At 55.0% G+C, this 26,920-nt stretch overlaps 1 protein-coding gene across 3 annotated transcripts in view; it reads left to right on the top strand.

Annotated features, from left to right (window-relative positions):
- Positions 1 to 26,920, top strand: part of ZNF385C (zinc finger protein 385C) — a 39,507-nt gene that overhangs the window by 6,643 nt on the left and 5,944 nt on the right. For 2 of the 3 annotated variants that reach the window (XM_088829113.1, XM_088829112.1), the window contains exons 2-5: positions 1,239 to 1,490; positions 22,505 to 22,653; positions 24,496 to 24,606; positions 26,187 to 26,352. In XM_088829113.1, the coding sequence (XP_088685239.1) occupies positions 1,239 to 1,490; positions 22,505 to 22,653; positions 24,496 to 24,606; positions 26,187 to 26,352 (678 nt within the window). Of the gene's footprint in view, positions 1 to 1,238; positions 1,491 to 11,868; positions 12,106 to 13,017; positions 18,192 to 19,381; positions 20,175 to 22,504; positions 22,654 to 24,495; positions 24,607 to 26,186; positions 26,353 to 26,920 lie in introns of those variants that run through there. The other variant, XM_088829111.1, reaches the window with a different exon arrangement.

The raw sequence follows: 26,920 nt of genomic DNA, 5'->3' as shown, positions 1-26,920 counted from the left end.
AGGCCCTGCCCTTAGGAAGCCCCCAGCTAAAGAAGAGGCAGGAAATGTGCACAAAGATTCTGGAAGGAAGTGAAAATCAACCCAGTTCAGTCTGAGGAAGGTCATGGGGCAGAACAGAGCCCATTAGAGGCAGAGAAGTCTGGTGGGAAAGATTCAGAAAAGGGAGTCAGAAAGGAGAAGGGGAGGGGCCTGGAGGGGTGGTGTGCATGTTCTGCAGGGCCCAGGGGTGTGTGTGTATGTGTGTGTGTGTGTGAAGGGGCTGTGTTTAGCAACCCAGGGGTGTGTGTGTGTGTGTGTGTGTGTGTGTGTGAAGGGGCTGTGTTTAGCAACCCAGGGGTGTGTGTGTGTGTGTGTGTGTGAAGGGGCTGTGTTTAGCAACCCAGGGGTGTGTGTGTGTGTGTAGGGGCTGTGTTTAGCAACCCAGGCAGCAGGGCCCAGATTTCCACTGAAAACACCAACTGTTGCCATAGCCCGAGTGGCCAACACAGCAGGGGGCATCAGGAGCCACGTGGAGAGGGGTGGGGATGGCTTCACATGCTGTCACTGTGTCACCATGTGTGAATGTCACTGGCACTGGGCACTGGGAGGCTGGGTTTCTGTAGTCCCTCCTCTGGCCCAGCGGCTCCTGCGTCTCCAGCAGGTGCCACAGGCCTGCCTGTCCCAGGATTGTCCGCGTCTGACCTGTGGCAGGGGCTGAGAACAGGGCTCCAGGGTCCCCCAAATGTGACTCTATCAGCTTCCCTGCTGCTTCTCCCTCAGTTCTCTGAGGCCCAGGCTCCCTCTGAGTGCTTTACTCTGAGTCCCTAAGCGTCAGGCTCCCAGTGTGTGGCCATTTCTTTTGTTTTAAATCTTTAAAAAACTATATATTTTTAGATTATTTATATGACTACAACAGGTCTTAGTTGCAGCATGAGGGATCTAGTTCCCTGACCAGGATTGAACCCAGGCCCCCCGCATTGGGAGTGCGGAATCTTAGCCACTCGATCACCAGGGATGTCCCAGTGTGAAGCCATTTCTGATACTCTTCCAGATATTCCTGCATTTCGCTGCTGCTGTGTCTGAAATAGCCCCCATCCTGCTCCCTTGGGCCATCCTTGGGCTGGGGCTTTCAGAAGGAAGGCCCCGGGGAGGTCCAGCGGGGACAAAGGGCACAGTCATCTCTGGGTTCCGAAGCCCTTTTGCTCCTTCTGTGTGTTCACTGCACTCACCTTTGTTTACCTGCCTCCCTCTCTGCCCAGGTATGAAGCGGCCACTGAGCCCATCTCCCGCGGGTGAGAAGGAGCCCCCCGTATCTGAAGCTGCTGAGTGCCCCCTTCGGCCCCCAGAAGCACCTAAGCCCAAGCGGGAAAGAAAACGGCCCTCGTACACCCTCTGTGACGTGTGTAACATCCAGCTGAACTCAGCGGCCCAGGCCCAGGTGCATTGTGGGGGGCGGGCCCACCAGAGGCGCCTGCGGCAGCTCAGCCTGGAAAAGACGCCCCCGGGGCCAGGTCAGTCGGGAGGGGCGCTGCTCCCACAGCCTTGGTTCTGGGCCCCTGTAAGGGGCTCTGGGTCTCTGGTCTTTCTCTGTGGGGTCCTTTGATCTGGGGGACCTTCAGTGGGGTCTTAGGGTCTCAAGCTCCCCAGAGGCCTTCAAGTTTTGTTTTGCAACTGGACAGCTCTCTCTGGGGTCTCTCAGGGCCTGGGGTCTGAGGCCTCCCCTGGATCTGGGGCTCTTCCTGGGGGATCTTTTGGGACCAGGTCCCCTAAGTAGCATTTCTCCAGCCTGGAGCCCCCGGAAGGTTGTTTTCCAGTTAAAGGACTCAACGGAGTGTCCTGGTTTTCTGCTCTGGTCTCTGCAGGCCAAGGTCAGCGAGGTACACAACACATCAGCTTAGGGCTGAGAAGTGGTCAGGGGAATGGGGGCGTTGGGGGGGGGCAGGGAAGGCCCTCTCCTTCTGGCTGCTGGACTCCTGGCCAGGATTTCGGCCTCTCCCTGGCTGGGGTGCTGCTGCAGAGGTTTGGCTGAAAGAGGGCCACTGGCTATGAGGCAGATTTCTGGGCAAAGTGGGTGAATGGATTTGTGAGGATGATTCCAGCAGACAGGCTCGTGGGAGTCATGGGAGAGACGGGAGCAGTCGGCAGCTGGCGGCAGGGGAAGCAGGTCCAGAAGCAGGCCCAGCGTGGGAGGCGGGAAGGGCTGGAACTTCTGCCTGGTTCCTGGAGGCAGCCGCAAGAAGCGTGCCCTGCACACACACCCAGCAGCCCAGGGTGCTCTTGAGGGCTGCCTGCTGTCTGAGTGCGTGTTCATGGGGCGACCTGTGTTCCTAGTACTGTGCTGGGGCCTGGAGATGAACAAGTCCTAGTCCTATACCCCCACCCCACCCCCCACCCCCGCTTGCTCCCACTATGACTGAAATCTGTCTTTCAGGCTGAGATAGGAAAAGAGCAGATGAGTACTGTGGGTGGCACGTGGGAACAAAGGAGAAAGGGAGATTCTCCCTGGGGGTACCACAAAAGGCCTCTTGAAGGAGGGGCCTGCACTGAGCTTTGGAATAGGGGTGAGGGGAGGAGGGATGTCTCAGACAGAGGTCACTGCAGGAGCAGAGCTGGGAATGCTCTAGTGGCTGGGACCATCTCTCCCATCTGAGCATTCCCCCATCGGGGCTGAACCTCAGGACATGACTGAATAAGAGCATATTCGACTGTATGGATATTTCTGGAGTGTGTGTGTGTGTGTGTTAAAAGTCACTCATGAATTCATCAAATACTTAGCTGCTGTTTGAAGTGTTCATATTTTTTCTTAGTATTGTTTTTTTTGAAGTATAGTTGATTTGCAATGCTGTGTTAGTTTCAGGTATATAGCATGGTGACTCAGTTTTTTATATATATGTATATTCTTTTCCCCTATGGATTATTGGGAAAATAACAAAATATTGAGTGTAGTTCCCTGTATTATAAGTAGGTCCTTGTTGTATTTTTCTTCATTGATCTTTATTGAGATATTACTGACATATAACAAATGTCAGTAAGTTTAATGTGTACAGTGTGATGATTTAATACACATAGGTATTATAAAATGATTACCATAATAAGGTTAGTTCATACTGCCATCCCCTCACACAATTATGATTTTGTGTGTGTGCACTGATAACAGTTATGATCTACTCTCTAAACAACTTTCAAGTATATAAGACAGTATCACCAGTTAGGGGCTTCCATGGTGGCTCAGATGGTAAAGAATCCACCTGCAATGTGGGAGACCTGGGTTCGATCCCTGGAGAAGGGAATGGCTACACAACAGTCTGTGGGGTCGCAAAGAGTCGGACACGACTGAGTGACTTCACTTTTCACACACTCCAGTATTCTTGCCTGGAGAATCCCCGTGGACAGAGGAGCCTGGAGGGCTACAGTCCATGGGGTCGCAAAGAGTTGGACGTGACTGAGCAGGCACACAGTTGCAACAACTCACAAAATTGGGGTACATGAGAAGGAAGGGGGTGGATGAAGGAAACACATTCTGGAGTCTTTTCTGCAGGACTTGGTGACTGATGCGATGTGGGGCCAAGGGAACAGGAGGTGCCAAGATGGCCCTAGCCTAGAGGGTGCTATGATGGGCAGTTCCATGATCAGAAAGGAGGCAGTGGGGCTGGAGGGCAGGGGAGGCGGGGGAAGGCCATTCCTGTGGCCAGAGGACTCTGTCCCACCCCTGCTCCCCTCTAACTCAGGCTCGTCAGGCCCTCTTCCCGGGCAGTGGTTCTCCTTTCTCTCCCACCATCCCAGGGTGGAGAGAGCATGTGGGGTGTGAGAGAAAGGACCACAGCACCTATATACTGGTGGCCAGAGACAGGCTGCCCAGAGGGAGGGAGTCCCCCTTCACTCGGCCTCCCTTTTCTCACAGTCCTACTACGGGCTGGGTGTGGGGAGTCGCCAGGAGAAATGAGGCCTGGTACGCCCCTCCAGATTGCTAAACAGGACCTGGTAAATCACCTGACTGTGCATCCCTGAGCCCTTGAGCCCTGTGCTGGTCCCGGGCAGGATGCCAGGATTCTGCACTGAGCAGTGCTGGCCACTCAGTCTACCTGGCAGACCTTCCCACCACCATGCTAAGAGGAGTGAGCACCACTGTGGGAGCATGGCGGGAGGGTGGTGGTAGCTGTGACTCGAGCAGGGATAAAGCCAGAACCCTCAGATTTCTGGGAACTCTGGAATCCCGGGGCTTCAGTGGAGAACCGGTGTTCCGGGTATCTTCGAACCTACTTCAGGCCATAACCCCCCAGCATCCATCCACCTCTCCCATGAACTCTCCTGTCTCCTTGGCCTCCTGAGAGCTGGGGGTGGGAGAGGCAGCCCACAGCAAGAGGATGCTAGCAACTTCCCCAGGGGTGGGGCGTAGGGACCTCCATCCTGCTGAAGGCCTTTCCCAGTCAGAGCAGAGAGACCTGAGGCCACAGCTGACTGGGGCTGGGACTTCCCAGGTGCCACTACTGATAAAGAACCTGCCTGCCAGTGCGTGAGACTTAAGAAATGTGGGTTCGATCCCTGGGTCAGGAAGATTCCCCTGGAGGAGGGCACGGCAACCCATTCCAGTAATCTTACCTGGAGAATCCCATGGATAGAGGAGCCAGGTGGACTATGGTTCATAGCATCCCGAAGAGTCAGCCACTACTGAAGCAACTTAACACGCACTAGAAGCAGAGAGAGTTATACCTACTGGCAGGAGGCTTGAGGTGAAGTGTGAGAGCTGTTAAACACAGCTCTGTTCTTGGACGCCTGAGATCTCAGGCCTGTGGCAGCCAGGAGGGCCGCCCCATCCGTTCCCTGGGAGGGTGCTAAGGGGGTGGGGGTGGGACAGCCCAGTCAGGCCCCTTGGAGGCTCCCGTTCTAGAAGGCCTCCTGGAGCTGTCACTCTGATTAGGGGTCTGTGGGGCTGGTGCCTTGCTCAGTGACAGGCCGTCACGGGCAGTGAGGCGGGATCATGTCTGGAGGATCCTGTCCCCGAGGCTTCTGGGGGAGGGAGATGTGGGAGCCGTTCTCTCTCTGAGCTTTGTCGCCAATGCCTGGGTCAGAGCCCTCCTTACTCAGCCTTACCCAGCTTCCACCTGGACTGAGCCTGGAGCACCCAGGAAGGGGCACTGGCTGGGAAGACAGCAGGAACCCCCCCTTCCCCCCAGCCCCTACTCTAGGTCATTCCCCTACTTGCCTTCCTCCCCATTGGTCTCCCACACAGCAGGCCCTTTCATCCTTCAGGAATGCGTCTTGAGCCATCTTTCAGCCTTCCTGCCCCTCCCCCTGTGAGAGGGATGGGCACCAGGAACCCCGGCTCCAATATGACTGAACTCAATGACCCTACTGACCGTCACATACACACACACATAAACACACACATGCCCTTAAACAACTGTAGGTAGTTTTTGAACATCCACAGAGAGAAAGGTTTGCTGGCTCAACCCTCCTACCTCCAATCTCTAATGTGGATGTTGGGCCAGCCCCAGGCTTGGGGGACAGACACCTGGACCTCAATCTGGGGGGACCAAGAGCTATGATGTACACCCAGCACCAAGTTGAGCATGTGCTTAGGAGATGAACTGTTTGCAAAACACTTCCACGTGCAGCACAGCATTCCTTTCTTACCCAGACATCCCAGAGTGTGGATGATTGGCATTCAGCCCTCATGTTAGAAATTGAAAAATATTAGAGCTCAGAGAGTGTAAGCAACAGACCTGAGGTCACACAGCCAGGTTCAAATCCCAGCATCTCTGGCTCTAAATCCCATCTCTTGTGCCTTCCCCACCTTATGACTGTTAAGAGAGATGGAGCCTTAGTGTTTCAGGAATGGGGAGGGGGGATGGCCCAGAGCAGGTGGACTGGCTCCCAGGACAGGCTGATCAAGCACTCAGGGCCCATGCCTTGGTGTCCTCAACTGAAAAATGGGGAGATGCCAATCATCTCCCGCTCTGCCTAGGTTAGCTAGGGACAGGGAGGGGAGCCTCCTAAATCCAGTTGGTTCCTCCTCTCCTCGCTCCCCCACCCCTGCCACCTCTTGGCAGGACTGACCCAGCTGGCCCATCCCCTGCCCCCCATCATTGCAATATGACACCAGAGGGGAGAGAAGGGGATTTCAGAAATGTCTTAAGCTCTGGCTTAAGGGGAGTAAAGGGTAGACCTAAGGAGGACAGGAAAGCAGAGATGGAGGCAGACTGTGTTGGATTTCAGGGCAAAGATGGTTGCAGTTGAATCAGACGTCCCTGAGCCTTTGGGGATGAGAAAGCATCAGAGTGGCAGGTGGAGGCTGCCCTCAGACCTAGCTCCCGTTGTAATCAGTCCCTCCATCTCCTCTCCTAGTCTTTGCCTGCAGAAACCTCTGGCTGCATTCTGAGCCCCAGAGATCAAAGACCTTGAGCTTGGGTCATGCCTGAGTCACTGGTTTGATGAGTTGTTCACCCCCCACTCCCTGCAGATGGATTAATTTCAGTCCCATCAGGAGGTCCCCAAAGCCCTCCAGCCTGTCCCTCCATGGCTTCAGCATCTCCCTTGGTTGCCAGTTCCTCCTCAGTGGCCCCTCCCAACTCATCCTGAGGCCTCTGCATGCATGTTTCCCCTTGGCTCCCCCAAGGCATTCCAGGTGGTTCAGTGGAAAAGAACTCACCTGCCAATGCAGAAGACACAAGAGATGTGGGTTTGATCCCTGGGTCAGGAAGATCCCCTGGAGGAGGGAATGGCAACCCATTCCAGTATTCTTGCCTGGAAAATTCCATGGACAGCGGAGCCTGGCAGGCTACAGTTCATGGGGTCTCAAAGAGTTGGACATGACTAAGCACGCACACAGCACCCCCAAAGCCAGTGAGAAGTTCTTGCAGTCTAACCAGCAGTGCCTCCTGCTGCTGTCCTCCTTCAGTGGTAGGTGATGTAAGTGCCCTCACTGACCCTGGACAGCCTCCCCACCCCCCACCAAAGGTGTGAACCTGACCATCAGCACCTCCCCCTAGGGACCACCAGGAAAAGCAAGGCTGTCTGGGTGGAGAATTAGGGGGCTTAGCTCAGATCCCTGGCCCCGCAGAAGACAAAGGTTCTGTCTCTGTCTCTAGGTGGGTTAATTAGCTCTGGGCTTGAGTTTCCTTCCTCTGAGCACACCCGCAAGCCCTCCCCCCAGAGCCTTTTCCTAACAAACCTGTTTTCAGGGGCTGCTGCCACCACCCCCTCCCCAGATCTTCTTTGCAGGTGGAGAACTGGCTGCTCCAGAGATTATGGGTTATTGTCTGGTGGAGACAGGATGCTGACGGGGTGGGGGCTAGTGCTGGGACCCAGGGCTTGGAATGCGAGGCTGGATCCAGCTGTGTGGCTTTTGACTGTCTCCCCTGCCGCATTCCACCCCACCCTCCCAGCACCTGGTGCCCAGGTGAATTGGGAACCAGCAGGTTTCAGGAAGGAGCAAAATAAGGAGAGAAAAGATGAGTGGGGAGGGAAGGGTGTTGGGAGGGAAGCTCGGGGTGACAGAACTTCTAGGTGATCAGATAAACGTGCCCCTCCCCCTCTTCCTGGCATTGCCCAGGTAGCAGATCCAGCAGTCTCCAGGCCCTGAACTGTAAGCCACCTGGACTCCCTTCCCACATCACCATGGCCAATAGTCTAGGATACTCTGAACTTCAGTTTCCTTGTAGCATGCTGTACTTAGTCGCTCAGTCATATCCGACTCTTTGCAACCTGACCCCATGGACTGTAGCCCACCAGGCTCCTCTGTCTATGAGATTCTCCAGGCAAGAATACTGCCATGTCATGCCCTCTTCCAGGGGATCTTCCCAACCCATGGACTGAACCTGGGTCGCCCACTTTGCAGGCGGATTCTTTACCATCTGAGCCAATAAGGAGGTAAATAAAAGATAATGGGGCAGAGGATGAGTAAGGCTGGAGAGAAGAACAGGGGCTCCTGCTGCAGCAGCTAAGTTCAGCAGGAAGAACTACCTGGCAGGCAGAAAAGGGGCTGGCAGCACCTCTTTTCCTGGGGCCTGGGGTAAACTCTTCTTCTGTATGAGAGGCACTAGGCCCCCGGATGCCCTCCCCCTGTCCCCATACCTGCGGGGAAGGAAGAGCCCCATTCTTTCCATCAGTGGTTGTGATGTGGGGACACCAGGGAACAGGCAGCTTCTTCCTGGGCCCGAAACCATGGCTCTCCAGCAGAAGCAAGAGTCCCTCCCTCTCGCCCTCCCCTGTCCCTCGCATCCCCCACCCCTTCCCTCTGTCACTCTGGCTGGGTTTCATTTGCTCCTCACTCAGCGCTCAGCGGTGCCTCCAAAGGCAGAGAATGCTCTTGGGTGAGTGCTGAGGACGCCTGAGCTGGGGGATGGGGAGGGGGCTTCTAGCCAAGGGTGGGCCTCTCCCCTCTCCCCTCTCCCCTGCCCTATTCTTTTCCTCCTGTTGTTGGCCCCCCAAAGTTGTCTGTTTAGAGGCTGCAGTAACCAGCTGATTCTTGGTATCTTTCCTAGGTACAAGTATGGGCAGGGGGAGCCCCCACTCCAGCTGGGAGCAAAGCTGAGGTGGGGGTGGCAGGAATGGTTGGGGGTCCGGAGGTCCGGCTTGCAGGAATAAGGCAGCCGCACCTTGGGGCAGGTGTGTATTGTCCGGGGAGCCTGCTACAGAGCTTCCTTGTATCAAATCATACTTTCCATGCCTCTAAGGGGCTGCCTGGAGGAGCAGGCGAGGAGGGGACTAAGGTGATTGTGAATGCAGCAGAAAGAGTGCGTGAGCCAGGCAGATGGGGGGCAGCATCCACTGAGGTCCCCCAGCACGCTGGGGTCAACATCAGTGCCCCTCCCACATGCTTTATTTGTGGTCTCCTGGCTCACCTCCCCATGCAAGGGGCTTCCTGGTCCTTTCCGAAGGGAAACAACCATTACCCTTTAAGGATTTGAGAGATCCCCTGCTACAGGGGCAAGGGCTGGAGGCCATGGGGCTAGTTCCCCTGATCGGGCTCTGGGGTCTTCTTCCGACGCGAAAAGGGTAGGAGCCTGGAACACAGATGCCTCCATTGTGCTGGCCAGCCCAGAAGTAGGATGGGGGCGCTGGAGAACATGGGGAAGAATCCTAATCCTAGCAGGAAGTGGGGACCTTGGTTCAACCTCTCATTCCCTGCATTCGGCTCTCTCTCCCTCTTGGGCCCCCCTTCTTCAGAGTTTTGGTTTTATTTGTGATAGTAACGGCAACTTTACTACTTGAGGGCTGTGTGGGTGTGTGTGTGCATGCCTCGGGGTCCCCATCACCTGCCCCTGTGACTCGAGGTAGGGGTGGGAGGGAACTCTGGGTTTGGCTGCCTGAACTTGTGAGTATGTCAGATGCACTGAATTTTGTAAGGGCTGCGTGTGTTTCTGTACATGCCTCGTCCTGAACACACCCCTCACTTTGTGATGGCGTGCGCCGCTGCATGTCTGTTGTTTTCATTGTCTGTATGTGCATCTGTAGGGGTCTGTGTGTCCTCGTGTGTCTGTCCCTCTGGGTGTATACGATCTGAGTGTGTCTTTGTTGCTCATGCCTGTCTGTGTGTATGTGCATGCTTGTGCGTGGCCTCCGTGCCCACCCCTTGGCCAGCAGGCCTGTCTGTCTGCTGTGGGTACGACCTCCGTGTGTGCACACATCAGTGTGTGAGTGTGTTCCTTGGCGTCTGTCCCTGTCACTCTCTGTGTGGATGCCCGTGGGGCTCAGGGTGTGTGTCCCTGTGCTCTTTCATGTGATTCTTTCCCAGTGATGGCAAAGCAGCAGGACGGACTTTCCCCAGATTCTCGCTCCCTTGGGTGGTAGGCAGGGTGATGTTATCTCCTGAGACATCTGCTCTGCTCCCCTGCCCCAGTCTCGGTTGGACCCCTGTGGGTGGTCTTTTCTCCATCACTCAGTCTGGTTTGTTCCAGTTTGATCAGAGCAACAGTCCACCCTCCTGAGGCAGCATCCAGTGAGTCCTGGGTCCCGGCTGCGAACCCCTGGCCATGGAGGCGGTGAGGAGGGGCTGCTCTGAGACACTTAGCCAGGGTGACTGTTCTGTTGCAAGATGCTAACTTAGGGAGTTCCCTAGTGGTCCAGTGGTTAAGACTCTGAGCTCTCACTGCCAAGGGTGGTTCAATCCCTGGTTGGGGAACTAAGAGCCCACAAACAGGGCTGTGGGACAAAAATAATAAATAAAATAAAAATATTTACTCTTAAAAGATGCTAATCAAGACCCTCCAGCACACACCTGGCCATTTTGGGGGTGCAGAATTCTAGACCTGTCAGGCTGTTTGGGACCATCCTGGGACAGGGGTGTCTCCTTTGTCTGCATGTACCCACAAGCCAAGCGGCAACACATGTGTGTGCGTGTGCCATGATATATGCGTCGTCCCGGTGGCCCTGGGTGCCAGGGTGCACAGTGAATGTCAGAGGCAGATAGTGGGCGGCAGAGAGCAGCATGGTGTGAAGTGGGGTGGGGGGAGCTCCCAGCCTGAGAGGCCCTGACCTCAACGTTGCCCTAGGCCTTAAGTGGGAGAGGAGTGTACCCAGTGGTGCGGGGGCTGGAAGGTATTTCCGGGTGACTTTGTGCTGACTGGGTCACCAAGTGCCCTGGCACCTCCTCTGCAAATGGCCTCCACACCCAGCACCGCATTTGGTCCTCAGACCCATTCCTGCCCTGCCTGTTCCTCCTCACCAGCTGTAACTCCCACTTCACAGGTGAGGAAAATGAGGCTAAGTGCGGGGCTGCCAAGGCCCCAGAGTTCAGCTCTGAAACTCCCCTGCAGGCCTCCAGGTCTGGGAGGAAGGGGGTGCCACAACCCCACATTCCTCCTGCATGGAACCCACACAGCGGAGGGTCTCCTGGACATCTGAAAGTTCTAGGAAGAGGTCCCTCCTCCCACCCTCCCCATTTCTGTCATCCCCCTTACAAGTAACTCGTTGGACCATTAGATTAAAACATTGATTTCCCAGGAATTCCCTGATGGTAAAGAATCTGCCTGCAATGCAGGAGACCCAGCTTCAATTCCTGGACCGGGAAGATCCCCTGGAGAAGGGAATGGCTACCCACTTCAGTATTCTTGCCTGGAAAATTCCATGGACAGAGGAGCCTGGTGGGCTACAGTCCTTGGGGTTGCAAAAAAGTCAAACAAGACTGAGCGACCTACACTTTCACTTCCACTTTCCCTGGTTAGGACTCTTCCCTTTCACTGCTGAGGGACTGGGTTCAATCCCTGGTTAGGGAACTAAGATCTCCCATGATTTCCCAGCTCACCCACCTCCTGAGGTTCCCCTAGGTGACTAGAAGATCAAAATCCACAGCATTCACTGTAGAGCTTCCACACCTCTGTTCTGAGTGAGTGAGTGAAAGTTTCTCAGTTGTGTCTGACTCTTTGTGATCCCATGGACTATACAATCCATGGTATTCTCCAGGCCAGAATACTGGAGTGGGTAGCCTTTCCCTTTTCCAAAGGATCATCCCAACCCAGGGATCGAACCCAGGTCTGCTGCATTGCAGGCAGATTCTTCACCAACTGAGCTATTGGGGAAGCCCTTATCTTGACCTTTGAGAACCTGCACTGAACTTTGAACTTCTTGATGGTTTCCCCAGGGCTCTGCCATTCCGGCTGCTGGAATGCCCTTCCCCTGGTAAAACCTCACTGACCCTTTTGTGAAACCTCATTGCTGCTCCAGGCTGGTAACCTTTTCAGCTGACAGCCTGCTCCCCTGTGATCCCAAAGCATTTTGTTCATCACTCTGAGAGCCCTTGCCAGAGTATAGCCTCCCTAGCGCTCCACCTGTTTGGCTGTCACACGTGAGCTCGTCTAGGCGCCCACGGATACTTGTAATGAATGAATGCCTCCTGTCCCTCCCACTGGCGGGGAGCATCCTTCCTGCGGTCTAACCCGAGTCGCTCCTGCTGCAGCGCGCGCGGCGGGGAGGGTGAGAGAGGGACAGCTGGCCAAGTGCGCGCCGCGAGTCCGAGCGGAGGCCGGCGGGAGCGGCCGGCCGAGCCCCCCCGCCGGCGACCCCGGCTCCCGCCGCCGCCGGCGCCTCTTCGCCCCGGTTACCGCTAGTGGCTGCTGTCGCTCAGTGGAGCCCAAGGAGACCGCGGCCAGAGCGTCCGCCGAGCAAGATGGTGGCTCCCGAGTCTCCGTGAGTCCGGGCGGGCGGGGCGCCCCCTCCCGGAGCCTCCGGGCAGGGGGCGGCGACGGGGGCTGGGGGCCCTGCGGGCGAGTTGGCACGGGGCGGGCGGCACCCATCGGAGGGCTCCTCCACCGCGTGCCCCCCAGAGGGAGTTCCCCAGCCCTGCGCAACCCGGCCCGGGGAGGTTGGGCAAGGGTGTGCAGGGAGCCCCGACCTCACCTGGCTGCCTGCGGGGTGGGAGAGGGGACACCCGCCCCTACTCTGCCTGAAGCGGGAACTCTTTCTAGTGGGATCCCGAAAGGAAGGGACCCAAAGAAGCCTAAGCAGGCGACTGGGGACCCCCATCCCAGAGCCAGATAAACACTCAGTTTGAGGCTTCCTTACAAGGATGGAGTGGGGATCGCCGGCCAATCACCTCATGGGCCCCCATCCAGCTGGCCAGGGTGTGGAGAGGTGTGAGACCACCTGGATCTGCAACAGGTACACCCTCCTGGTTAGCCTTGGTCACATAGTCAGTCTTATTTACATCCCACCCCACCCAGCCCGGTTCCCTCAGGAACCAGGAAAGAGTCCCATTGAGGTGGGGGAATGTCAATGGCTTTTGCCAGGATCTCTTGGAATAGCTTTGTTCAATAGAATTTTCTGGGATGTGTATATGTTCTCTGTCTGGGCCATCTAATATGATAGCCACTAGCCACATGTGGTTATCAAGAGGTTGAAATGTGACTAGTGTGACTGAGAAACTGAATTTTTAAAGATTTAAAATTCTGATTAATTTTAAACCACCACATGTGGCTGGTGGCTACCTTATTGGACAGTGCAGTTTCAGAATTTTCATCTTCCCAGTTCTCCTTTCTCCCTACTCTTTGGTTCTTGTCTCAAGAACATCCTAGGTCTCACGGTAGTTTTATCCCTCTGCAGAATGGGATAGCTTCAAGGTACAGGAAAAGCCCTGACAAACTTCCAGAAGGATGTTACCTTGGCTTGTACCTCCTCCCCATTCTGAGAGCCTTTGGGTGGTGGACTGGACAAGGCCACAGAAGCAGCACGGGATCTAGGAGAAAAGGATGTCCAAGGTAGCTATTTTAGCTACCCAACAGGTGCCCAGGGGCCCACCCCATCACTCTCTCTGCTGGAGAGCTCCTGCTTCCTTATCCGTTTACTTCTCAAATTTGCTGGAGCATCTGCTGGGTGCTAGGCATGGTTCCCTTCTCTGAGGTCCAGACAGGAACAAGTCAATTACCTTTCCTGCCCTCAGGGAATTTGTGGGAGGGAATGGGTGGGTGGACAGCAAGAGTGCAAGCAATAGAAATTGCACAGAAATAAGCAGATTTATAAACTTTGGGGAGTGTGTTGGAAAGAACAGGGGGTAGTGACAGAGAATAAGGGGACATGCTGGGAGAGGATTATTAGAGAAGCCTCCCCTGAAGAGCGGCCATGATGCTAAGACAGAGGGGAAGTGTTGGGAGGGAGAGTGGGAACATTCTGGAAGAAAGCACAGCATGTGCAGAGGTCCTGGGGATGGGACTCTGGCACTCTGAGTAAAGACCAGTGTATCTGGAAGGGGAGGGAGGCACAAGTGTCCCCTAGGGAGGTCAGCAGTGCCTGAGCATTTGACACACCTAGAAAGGGATTCTGGTGCTGGCCTCAGAGCAATGGGCACTAGAGGGGGTTGTTTGTTTGGTTTTTGGTTTTTTCTTTGGGATGTGGGATCTTAGTTCCTGGACCAGGGATCAAACCTGCATTTCCTGCATTTGAAGCACAGAGTCTTAACCACTGGGGTTTCCCAGATGGCGCTAGTGGTAAAGCACCTGCCTGCCAATGCAAGAGACATAAGAGATGTGGGTTCAGTCCCTAGATCAGAGAGATCCTTGGAGGAGGGCATGGCAACCCACTCCAGTTTTTTTTTGCCTGGAGAATCCCTTGGACAGAGGAGCCTGGCAGGCTACAGTCGATAGGGTTGCAAAGAGTTGGACACAACTGAAGCGACTTAGCACACATGCATGTCTTAACCACTGGGCCACAGGGAAGTCCCAATAGTGAGAGGATTTTAAGCGGTATATTTTTAAGAGCCCCCTCTGGTACTGAGAGTTTCTGACCCAGAGCAGGGTAAGAGTGGAGACCCAGAGTCCCTTCAGGAATCCACTGCCATAGTCCAAGCAAGAGATGATGGTGGCCTGGGCAAGGATGGTGGCAGAGGCATGGAGAGGAGGGAGGAGTTAGCGGTAGATCGGGGAGGTGGAATCAATGGGACCTGTGGCTGGATCAGGTCCTGATGCAGAAGAGAGTGGGAGTTGGACAGGCAGGTTTCTGGCCAGAGCACCTGGGTGGGGGAATGGGCCATTTTCTGAGTGAGGGAGCCTGGGCAAGGAGCAGATGTTGCAGGGACAGAGCTGTCTAGAAAAGCCAGGAAGGCAGTTGGATAGAGAGGTGTGGTGCCCAGAGGAGGGTCCTGCAGAAATGGTTCTGACTCTTTGGATGGTTTGAGATTGGGAAGAAGAGGATGAGATGACATCAAAGGAGTGGCTGATGGAAGCAATGAAATCCAGGGGATGTGGGATCCTGGAAGGTCAGAGAAAAATGTGTTTCAGGAGGGTGTGATGAGCAGTACCAACTGCCCCTCTACAATCCAGGGGAAGAGGACCAGCAGGGTTCACCCACTTCGGGCAACATGGAGTGCTTCTCCTTATACTGAATGGGTTCCCCCTGGAATTCTACTCATCTACCCTTATTGTGCCTTCCCACTAAGTGCCAGGTTCTACACAGAGCTCTGGGAATAATATCAGGTGGACAAGACAGTCGCTGCTTTCTCAGAGTTTAGAATCAGCTAAACCAATGGTCTCAGAAACAAATTGTTTCATACATTCAAAATAAATCCTTTCATTCTTTCAAGCAATCAACTTTTCCTGAGAGCCATCTGCATGCACAAGAACCTAGAGGTACAGAAATAATATATGAATAAATGTGATTTTGGCCTTTCAGGAACCAAGTTCAGAGTTACATAGAGGATCTCTGTGTTCACTGTGTTGTATTACGAAGACGGATACACGGGGAATTACAGGTGGTGAGAGGACAGGTGGGGCTTCCCTGGTGGATCAGTGGTAAAGAATCCATCTCCTAATGCAGGAGATGCGGGTTTGATCCCTGGGTTGGGAATATCCCCTGGAGAAGGAAACTGGAACCCACTCCAGTATTCTTGCCTGGAGAATCCCATGGACAGAGGAGCCTGGCGGACCACAGTCCATTGGGTCACAAAAGAGTCAGACACGACTTAGCAACTAAACAACAAAGAGGACAGGTAGCAACCCAGGTTGGGGGGTGGATCAGGTGGCAGAAGGGATGCCTGAGCTGCTCTCCAGGAATTAATGGGAAATAGCCAGGGAAAAAGGGAGTTCCAGACACGGGGGGTGGAGGCAGGAGCAAGGATAACAGTAATGTGTGAGGGTCACAGTAAGCCTTTGGATCTGGCTGAGCAAACAGAAGTGAGGAAGGTTCTGGAGGTATCTAGAGGTTTCGGGGGCTTCTCTGGCTCGTGGCGAGGTATGCAGACTTAGGCAGTGGGACACCACTGAAGACGTGGACACCAGGGAATGACATAGTGAGATCTGTGTGTGGCCTTGCTCTCTGGCTGTTTCGTGAGGTATGAGTGGGGGAACCACTGCAGAGGCGGAGGCCGCTGCATAATCCAGATGAGACGGTGCAGGCAAGGGTCTCAGTGTGGCCTGTGGGGTTAGGAGGACTCGGGTTCTATTGCACTGACCAAAAAATTCATTCGGGTTTTTCTGTAAGATGTTATGAGAAAGTGAAAGTCATTCAGTTGTGTTCAACTCTTTGTGACCCCATGGACTATACAGTCCATGGCATTCTCCAGGCCAGAATACTGGGGTGGGTAGCCTTTCCCTTCTCCAGGGGATCTTCCCAACCCAGGGATTGAACCCAGGTCTTCTGCATTGCAGGTGGATTCTTTACCAGCTGAGCCACAAGGGAAGCCCAAAAATACTGGAGTGGGTAGTGTAGCCCTCCTCCAGTGGATCTTCCCAACCTAGGAATACGAACCGGGGTCTCTTGTATTGCAGGTGGATTCTTTACCAACTGAGCTATCAGGGAAACCCAAGATGTTATGGAGGAAAACTCCAAATGAACTTTGGGGCCAACCCAGTAATTCCATCTCAGCCACTTACTGCTTGGCAAACCTTGGGCAAGTCCCTGAAACTCCCTGAGTTTCAGTTTCCTCCTGTCCAAAGTGAGGATTATACTTGCAAAAGTAATCGTGGTTTCCTAATGGTGTCATCACAGGGCCTGACTCAGTTCGCATTCAGTAAATGGTAGTGACTGCTGTTGTTATCAGTAAACTCAGAGAGGAGGGGCAGGTGTGAGAGAGAAACAGGAAGCAGAGGTGGCAGGTCTTGGCCATCAGCTGGCGTGGCCTTCTGGGACTGAACTGCTCATTCTCATCTAGCACTGGGGGTGGTGGTAGAGTGAGGGAGGTAGGCGCAACCAGCTGACTGCCTTCAGTCTGGGACCCAGACCTCACCTCACGTCTGCGCTGCTGCTGCTGCTGCTGCTAAGTCACTTCAGTCATGTCCGACTCTGTGTGACCCCATAGACAGCAGCCCACCAGGCTCCCCCATCCCTGGGATTCTCCAAGCAAGAACACTGGAGTGGGTTGCCATTTCCTTCTCCAATGTGTGAAAGGGAAAAGTGAAAGTGAAGTTGCTCAGTCATGTCCGACCCTTAGCGACCCCATGGACTGCAGCCTACCAGGCTCCTCCATCCATGGGATTTTCCAGGCAAGAGTACTGGAGTGGTTTGCCATTGCCTTCTCCGCACGTCTGCGCTACCCTTCCTAAAACCGCACTACTGGTGTGTGTGTGACTGTGTCTATGCGTGTCTTTAGGGAATGAAGCTCCGGAGAAAACCAATCCTGTTTCTCAGTCCTGTGGCTCTGGGAGCTCAGCTAGCTGCTAACTTCCTTCTGAAGACACCAGTTATCCTTTGGGCAAGGTGTCAGGATTCAGTCACGAGTTATTCATGAGCCCTGAGAACCACCGTTGGTCTCCGGGACTCAGTCCCCGCACTTATAAAATTGCATAGGTGGTGCCAGTCTTTCCAGCTCTGAGTTCTGACATGCTTCAGCAGTCAAAGCAATTGATGCCTTGTCCTGGATGAAGGGAGACCCTTGCTGGGGAGCTGGGATCCCCCATACCTCAACCCACTTTGGATAACACTCTATGGCCCACTTCCAGTAGCCTTCCCCATCGGGTCCAAACCCCCCCTTGGTTGGGGAGTGCCCTGTGGGCAGCGTAACCCCCAGTGGACTCCTAACACCTCTCCTTTGTTTCTTTTACCTCCAGTCTCCCACCAGCGGAGCAGAAGTAAACTTTCCTGGCTAAGTTAGATGAATGGTCCCCTTTAGCCTGGTGGGCTGCCCCACTCCTGCCTCCCTACAAACTCCCCCTCTCAAGGGAGGTGCTTCGGTGTGCGGGGGAGGCTGGGGGGGGGCAAGAGCATTTGGGCAGGGGTTGGGGGTGCCCTGCCCCCCCCGAGGAGGAATGGTGCCCCCAGGGAAGAAACCAGCTGGAGAGGCTTCCAACTCCAACAAGAAGTGCAAGCGTTACTTCAACGAGCACTGGAAAGAGGAGTTCACCTGGCTGGACTTTGACTATGAGCGGAAGCTGATGTTCTGCCTCGAGTGCCGCCAGGCCCTGGTGCGGAACAAGCATGGCAAAGCGGAGAATGCCTTCACCGTGGGCACCGACAACTTCCAGCGCCACGCCCTGCTGCGCCACGTGACCTCGGGGGCCCACCGCCAGGCTCTGGCTGCCAACCGGGGCCAGCCCTCTTTTGAGGGCCAGGCTGAGGGCGGAGGGGCCTGCCCAGGCCTGGCCACCACCCCCAGCTCCAGGGGCATCAAGGTGGAAGCAGACCCGGCTAAAGTGGCCGTGCTGACCACAGTGTACTGCATGGCCAAGGAGGAAGTGCCTGACGACCGCTGCTCTGCCCTGCTCGAGCTGCAGAGATTCAACCTGTGCCAGGCGCTGCTGGGCACGGAGCACGGCGATTACTACAGCCCCAGGAGGGTGAGGGACATGCAGGTGGGTGGCAGCCAGGGGTGTGAGGGAGGGGTTGAGGAGGGAGGACATTGAGCCATCTGGGCATGGCACCAGCATGCCAGGTCCCCGGGGGAAGAGGCCAAAGCAGTTCATTCACACCTTCACCCATCAGAGCCTGCACTGAGGGCATACTAGGTGCCAGGCCCCGGGCCAGCTGTGGGGCGCCTAACAGTGAAGAGGCCGGACCTCGGGGGCTCAGGGGTGCTTGGCTCACTGCCTAGGCCAGAGGTTGCAAACTGGTGGCCTGGGGGCTTGATTGGCTCACAGGCATGTTTTGGTAGTTTTCACAGTGTTTTCCAAAGACTTAAATTAGTCTCCAAGTTAAAAAAAAAAAAAGACATTCTATGTAAAAATGTGGACTTCTGACTTCTGCTGAAAAACTAGGTCCTGTGCAGTCAGGGCATGAAGTTCTGGAGTTGGAGAGCAGGGCGTGGGCTTCCCCGTTCCCTTTGGTTTCTCCCTGGTCCTCTTGAAACTCAGTATCACCCACGTGGCCACTGGGGACATGCGCATTCATGTAGCTCTGTCCTAGGTACTGGCTTCATGAGTCCTGGAGGCTGGTATGGGGGTGGGGAGGTTTGCTCTCATCCTACCGAGAGATGAGAGACAAACAGCACACAGCTGGGGCCCTGTTTAACCTGTGGGCAGTCAACCTATCAGTTAATCCCGGAGCAGCAGAGCAGAGGGAGACCCCCCAGAATAAGGCTGACTGGGGCAATGCTGTAGAAAAACAAGACGCTAGAATCTTTATGATTCCTAAAGCACTTTTACATTTATAAACATAACAACAAAAGATTACATGGATGGGAATTTCTGGAGGTCCTGTGGTTAAGACTCCGAGCTTTCACTGCTGAGGGCCCAGGGTTCAATCCCTGGTTGGGGAACTAGATCACAGAAGCAGTGTGACGTGAGTAAAAAAAAAAAAATTGGTAAGTCACAACAACCTTTTAAGGAGACTGGGGGCAGGTATTAGCCTCAAGACAACTGAGAGATGAACAGAGAGGTCAAATGATTTGCCCAAGGTCACACAGCCAGTAAGTGACAAAGCTAGGATTAGTCCCTAAGACTGTCCAACCCCTGGCCTGTGCTCTTTCACCCCATCCTGTCTGCCTCTCCTTCTCAGGACAAGCCTAACCCTGTCCTCCCTCTTTTTCTCTCCCTGACTGTCCCAGGTGGCCATCGCCAGTGTCTTGCACACAGAGGCCCGTCAGCGCCTGAAGGCATCCCCGTATGTGGGCCTGGTGTTGGACGAGACCAGGGACTGGCCTGAGTCCCACCGCCTGGCCTTGTTTGTCACTTCGGTGTCCCCCTGCGATGGCCAGCCTGCCACCACCTTTCTGGGCAGTGTGGAGCTACAGGAAGAGGAGGCCACCGCTGGTCAACTCCTGGACATACTGCAGGCTTTCGGCGTGTCTGCATCCAAGCTGGCCTGGCTCAGCTCAAGCCTCCCCAGTGACCGCCTGGGGAGCGTGCGCCCACAGCTCCAGGCCGCCTGCCCACTGCTCACAGAGCTACACTGCCTCCCTGGCCGGACAGACCCCAAGCCCCCTGCCTACCTAGGTGAATATGAAAGTGTACTGGATGCCCTATTCCGCCTGCACGGTGGCCCCAGTTCTCACGTGGTCCCTGAACTCAGGGCGGCACTGGACCTTGCAGCTATTGACTTGGCAGGACCACGGCCAGTGCCCTGGGCCTCCCTGCTGCCTGTGGTGGAAGCTGTGGCTGAGGCTTGGCCTTGCCTGGTGCCCACACTGGAGGCCTCTGCCCCAGCCTCGCCTACCACAAGGGCGCTGGCCCTCGCCCTGCGCCAGTTCACCTTCGTGGCCTTCACCCACCTCCTGCTGGATGTTCTGCCCTCCGTGCAGAAGCTGGCCCTGGTCCTGCAGCCAGAAGAGCCGGATTTGGCCTTGCTGCAGCCTCTGGTGATGGCAGCTACAGCCTCCCTCCACGCACAGTGCAGTTCAGGTGGGGCGCGCCTCCAGGGCTTCCTGCAGGAACTGGCATCCTCTAGCCCCGATTTGGGCCGTGGCCGCTGCACCTACCGCGGCGTGGAGCTGGTGGGCTACTCTGAGGCTGCGGTCCAGGGCTTGGAGCGGCTGCGGGGGGCCTTCCTGGACTCCATGCGGAGGGGGCTGCGGGACTCTTACCCCGGGCCCTCGCTGGACGCCGTGGCCGCCTTCGCGACCATCTTCGACCCCCGCCGCTACCCGCAGGCCCCCGAGGAGCTGGGCGCGCACGGCGACGGGGCGCTCCGCGTCCTGCTGCGCGCCTTCGCTCCCGCTGTGGTGCGCCAGAGGGCGCTGGGCGACTTCGCGCTCTTCAAGCGCGTGGTGTGCAGCCTGGGGCGGCTGGGCCCGCGGGCCCTGTGCAGCAAGCTGGCGTGCGCGCGCTCGGAACTGCACGAGCTCTTCCCCGACTTCGCCGCCCTGGCCGCACTGGCCTTGGCGCTGCCTGCGGGCGCCGGCCTCCTGGACAAGGTCGGCCGCAGCCGGGAGCTGCGGTGGTGGGGGCCGGGCGCGGCGGGGGAAGGACGGGGCGGCCCCGCGGTGAAGATCGCGGTAGATGGGCCGCCGCTGCACGAGTTTGACTTTGCGCTGGCGATGGAGTTCCTAGAGAGCGGGTGGGGCGAGGGCCTCCTGGGCTCGCAGCTCACCTGAGAGCGGCCTCCTCTTCTCTGTCCAGCCAGTCTGGGGCCCTGGACTCGCTAAGGGCCAAGCCAGACTTGACCTAGCAAGCTTACCTTCTAAGTGTGGGCTCCCACCCACCTTCCACGGGCTTCCTCGGCTCCACGCTGAGTACTAAACCGGCTCAGTGGGATGTGGAAGAGGGGCTGGGTCGGGGGTGCGAGTGGGGGCTTGGGCCCGTGGGCAGAGGTGCTAGGGTCTCGGGCACCCTAAATATCACTCCTGACTTTTCCAGTTCTGTGGGGAGTAGTTCACCTTTCCCCCTCTGAACTCCACTCAAGTTTTCACTCTAGAAAAGCTGAGAGGTGTTGGTTGGAAGGAGAAAGACAGAGCCTCCGCAGTTGAGAGGTTGAAGGCCAGGAGACTGGGTCCTTGACTGTTAGTCCTGCTCCTAGCAACATGTCTTCCCTTCAGATGTGACCGGGGGGAAAAATGACTGTCTTTGTTTTTGACACACAGCAGAGCACCCTCTCTGTGAAAAAGCTCAAGGGAAGTAAGAGGTGCCCTCTCCACCAACAGGCTGCCTGAGACTTTTCTGTACTTGGCTGTACGTAGACATCCACTCCAGTATTCTTGCCTGGAAAATCCCATGGACAGAGGAGCCTGGGAGTCAACAGTCCATAGGGTGGCAAAGAGTTGGACTAGACTGAAGCGACTTAGTGCACACACACAGAGACATACATATTTATCAGTGTGAAATAAATCTATCCTAGCTTCCCTCGTGTTAACACACAAAATCTAAAAGGACTTCTTTTGGTTTTGCAACGACAGGGTTCAAAAAAGTCCCAAATGGGTTGAATTTATTTCTAATTTTTTTCTTCCTCAAAGTCTGGTTGTTCTCCAAGTTCCTAACGTTCCCCTGCCCTTGTCTCAGATCTCGCTCTCTCTCTTTTTTTTTTTTTTTTTTTGGCAATGCTGAGATTTTAGTTCCCTGACCAGGGATTGAACCCAGGCCCCTGCCTCAGACTTTTAAGACCAAAGACTGTATTAACCACAGTGCTGGACTGGTTGACCCCAAGGACCAGCCTCAGGCCTGACCCAGGGGTGTTGGAGGGTTTTGTCTCCAGGGGAGAGCAGTTGGGGCCTCACCGGAGTTGGGGAACACATCCCTTCAGATTCTGGGGGGTTTCCTATCCCCTCTGTCAGTCCTTGCTGTGAATGTTGTGGGGGATCTGGAGGGGAGAAGTTAGTGAGAGGGGAGGGGGCTGGCCTCTCCCCAAGTCTCCTAGGTTTGGGTTTAATTTGCAATAAAGTGGAAACCCAGTGCATCGTGCAGTCTCCATGGTGGTGTGTGTGTCAGGGGCCCGCCCCGACTCCCCTCTGGGGTTCACTGGGGCCATAATGCTGCCCCTGTAGGGGGGAGGTGGTCATCCTTCTGGGCTGGGAGCCTGGAACTGTGGACCCTCCACTTCTCCTTCCCCAGTGGCGCAGGGGAGAGGCGCAGAAATGGGCTGTAATCACCCTGGGCTTAGCCAGCGCTGTTTTGTGGAGATGGGAGTTTCTGCCCTGGCTCCGCAGCCAAGAAGCCCATCAACCTCTTTTTCTGGCTGTGGAGGGAGGAGCGAGCCCTGTGACTCCCTGTTTCAGACCCTGCCCTTCTTCCTCCTGCAGCAGGCCCGGCCTCCGGAGCCCCCAGCCCGCTGCTGGCCTCCCTGGCCCTGCCCGCCAGGCCTCTGCAGCCCCCGCTGGACTTCAAGCACTTGCTCACCTTCCACTTCAATGGCGCCACCCCGCTCAGTCTCTTCCCCAACTTCAGCACGGTACGGGCTGGGCGGGCGGGTGAGGGGAGTGCAACCCAGCATGGGGGTGGGCTGGGAAGGTGGGCTCCTAGGGGCCGGCTCTTAGAAGCTGGGTCCAACCAGGAGCAACATCCCCCCGAGTGACCAAGTGCTCCCAAAATGGGGCCCAGCTCCTCCTTAGGCCAGAATATCCAGGATGCTCCTGTCCTCTCCCCTAGCAACTGGTGCTGAGCCCGGAGGGCCTGTGAGCTGCAGGTTTCATCGAGTTTTCATAAAGGGGCATCTGTGGATGATCTACGTATGCCTTTGTGCCTTTCTGTTTTAGTTTCTCTCTGTAGGACTTTGTGTGTGTTTGTGGGTGTGAGTTTGTGCACGTGTGCTTGTGAACTCATGCCTGTGTAGTTGTCTTTATGTAGCATATATGCCTGGGTCTCTGAGAGTTTTTTTGTGTCGACTGTGTATGTGTTTGGTGTGTGTCTGACCTCTGCGTGTATGTTTTCCTATGGTTTGGGTGATTGTAACTTTGTGGATGTGTGCCATTGGTGGGCAGGTGAGTGTGTATCTTTCCACTTGTTTCTGTGATTTGTAACTACCTGTAAGTTTACGTGCTGTGTATCTGCCTACTAGTCTGTGTACTAGTATTTCCATATATTTCCATGTATGTGTGTAAATCTGAAATTTACTTCCCTATATGAGCTATAAGGTATACGACCCCTTTTAAAAAAAATTTGAAAAATCAAATGTAATCATTGATGAGCCTCACCCTCTCCTGACAAGATGGTGGGAAATTCTGTCTAATCACCCTTGGGAGCCCCTTCCTTCCCACCCTACAGGGTTGTGCAAAGATCCTAAGGAGCCCGAGACAATTGGTGGGTCCTCTGGTTTTCAGTCCCCACTGTCATTGGCTGACATGCTCATTGTTCAGGCACATGGTCCCTACAAGGGTGTCAATCTGCTGTTGTTCTCATCACTGGGGGCCCTGCAGGCCATTCTCACCTGAGATCCTGTCCCGCCCCACCACCTCAGCCCCTGGCCCTGGATGCTGTGAGGGTAAGAACCTCTTTCTGGTCTCAGGGAAGTTTCTGAAACCATGCTCTTCTCTCAAACCCTGTGTTCTCTCTCAGGAAGGTTTGGAAAGTTCCTCTTGACATGTAAGCCCCCAAAGACTTCTGCTTTTGACACAACAACCCAGCCCTTGAGAAAAGGGAACATAAAGGCTTGGTTTGATAGAAGAAACAGAAATTATTTAAAACAAGGAAAAGAAAAAAAATACAAGTTCATATTCCAGGGAAGTGACCCTACTATTCAGGGAATATTCCATGCTTCCATCTGCTAACCCTGCTTCCTGCCCCCAGCCTGGTCCCCCACTGCCCTGGGCTGTGGCTCTCTCTCAGTCCCTGTGACAGCGGCAAAGCTGATACGATAAGCTTTATCTCTCCCAGCCCACAGGTCCAGCACAAGGCTGGGTTATGGGAGAGAAAATTCCAAATTCCCTACTCCGCTTCTCCCTGCCCTCAACTCTCTGTACACGTAGATGTGATTCTCATGAATGAGGAGAAAAAGAGACCAGAGGGGCAGCAAGGGAAGCCAGTGTGATCACCAGGCCATGGTTGTGTTTCTCAAGATCACAAAAGTCACGTGGCCATCCCCCTGCCTCCAAGCGCAAGCCTAGGCCATCTAAGAAAGTCAGCCAGGGAAGAGGCTTTTCTTTTTCAGTGTTTAATATCCACAGACATAGGAAATTTCTTCCTATGGACTGACCACTGCCCTCCTCCATAGACTTTTGTTTTGGGCAATTGGCACTGCCCTTCCACCTTACTTAGCTGACCCCACAGTTACTATGCCCTCCCACCCCCTCCACAGATGGACCCGGTCCAGAAAGCTGTCATCAGTCACACATTTGGGGTCCCTTCTCCCCTGAAGAAGAAGCTCTTCATTTCCTGTAACATCTGTCACCTGAGATTCAACTCAGCGGTGAGAGGGAGCTGTGGAAACAGGCTGGGGGGGCGCTGGGCAGGGAGCGGGCTGGACCCTGGGCTTCCAGGTCTTTCCTGCCTGGAGGAATAGGGGTGGCAAAGGGACTGTGGTCTGTATTTTCTGTCCTTCGTTGAGGAAGAGCCGCTTCTGGCCCTTTATCCATCCCATCCTCTCCTCTCTCCAGATTCCTGTGCCCCTTCCCAGCCCATCCCCCTGGGATTCTGTTTTCCTCCCCTATGCCTCTCTCCTGTGTTCTGGAACCTTCTGATGAGAGCAGGCTGCCCTTCCCTACTCTGGGTCTCGGGCCACCATCGGTTCTGGTTTGGGGCTGAGTTCTTAACACACCTGAGAGTTTACAGAATCTGTTTGTGTCTATCCTCTTAATTAGTTCTCATGATACATCTGTGAGATGGTTCGAGGTCCCATCCTCAGCCTCATTTTTCAGATGAGGAAACTGAGCTTCAGAGAGGTTAAGTGACTTGCCTGAGGTCACACAACTGGTAATTAGCAGAGCTGGGATTTGAACCCAGGCCTGGCTCACCCCACGGTCCACGTACTTCCTAGCAGGGCCTGCCCCTAGAGAGTAGGGAAGCCTCATTCTGGCCTCCAAGGGAACGTTTGCCTTCTGTCCAGGCAAATTCTGCAGTTTGGGGGAGATGCTGTTGGCAGACCTGCTCTTGTGAAAGAGCCTAAGGAGGGGCCACAGGGCCTTGTCTTTCCTACATTGGGGAGCAACAAGCAGAAATCCCTACTGGACAGGCCAGATCTGGGGGTTCCTTCCAGGCTTTCAGGTTATGTGAGTCATGCACGTGATGGACAGAGAGACTCATGCTGATAAGGAAACCATATATTTTTCATGCCAGGCCCAACACAGTGCCTGGCAAATAGCAAATGCTCAGGAGCTATTTGTTTAAAAACACGTACAGAAGGATGAATGATCTGGAGTGTATGTTCCCTAAAGCGTGGGGACTGCTCTGTTTTCCCACTCGTGCATTTATAAACCTAGTAACTAATATTCACTGAGCACTTACTCTCTGTACTAGGCCCTTGTCATTCATCCCTGGGTCGGGAAGATCCCCTGGAGAAGGGAATGGCAACCCACTCCAGTATTCTTGCCTGGAGAATCCCACGGACAGAGAAGCCTGGCGCGGTATAGTCCATGGGGTCACAAAGAGCTGGACACGACTGAGCGACGAATGCTTTCGCTGTCACTTGTCATTCATGTTCTCATTTTCATTCTCGCAACCCTGTGAAATCAGCATTATCATCCCAAAGCTTACGGGTCAGGAAACTGAGGCTCAGAAAGGGGAAGTGACTTGCCCAAAGATGCACAGCTAAAAAGGCACTGAGGCAGAATTGGAAGGCAGTGGCGGTTTGCCTGGGAGTTCACGTGTGAGAATGCATTCTGTAACCCTCGGGCCCACACACGTGCTATGATGACAATAACAACGACAAGGATTTGCTGTCTGTGTGGCCAGAGCCCTGCCTCCCTCTGACCTGCCCCCTACGTGCCAGCTCATGGATGGGGCAGGTAGACTCAGCAAATGAATGGTGACCCCAGGCTCTCCCCTCCCCAGAACCAGGCCGAAGCACATTACAAAGGCCACAAACATGCCAGAAAACTCAAGGCTGTTGAAGCCGCCAAGAGCAAGCAGAGGCCGCAAACCCTGACCCAAGATGAGACGCTGGTGTCCCCCACCCCGATTCCAGCCGGTGGAGGCCCTGAAGAGCTGCACAGCAAAGGTCAGTCCGGAACTTTTGTCCCGCCCCTGTCCCACTCCAAATCTGGTTTCTGACAAGGGGTTGAGTGCTTTCTGCTTATTATTATTCCCGCTTGTGTTGGAGTATTCCATCTGTACAGGAAGAGGCACACACCACATGGAACAGCATCTCGGATTTTCCAGCCTGAATCTGCTCAGGTGAAGAAACATGTCACAAGCACCCCAGAAGCACCGTCACCCCCCCACTTCTTGGGCCCTCTCCCAGTCACTACCTTGTTAGCTTCCTAGGCCTGGGATAACGAATGACCACAAACTGGATGGCTGAAAGTAACAGAACTGTATTTTCTCAGTTTCTGGAGGTCAGACCTTTGGAACAAGGAGTCAGCAAGGTTGGTTCCTTCCCGGGGTGCAGAGAGAGTCTGTCTCAGCCCCCTCCTCTAGCTTCGTGGTTGCCCACATTCTGATCTTGTCTTCACCCTCACATCGCCTTCTCCCGCGTGTCTGTGTTCACGTGATCTTCTTAGAAGGACACCAGTCACTGACCTAGGGCCCACTCTCGTCCAGTTTGCTCTCATCTTAACGAATTACAT

Source organism: Moschus berezovskii, chromosome 20, assembly GCF_049115385.1.
Source record: "Moschus berezovskii isolate FMDL1 chromosome 20, NW_MosBer_1.0, whole genome shotgun sequence".
NCBI lineage: Eukaryota > Metazoa > Chordata > Mammalia > Artiodactyla > Moschidae > Moschus > Moschus berezovskii.
Note: the sequence above shows the minus strand (reverse complement) of the source record. Positions and strands in the feature narration are given on the sequence as shown.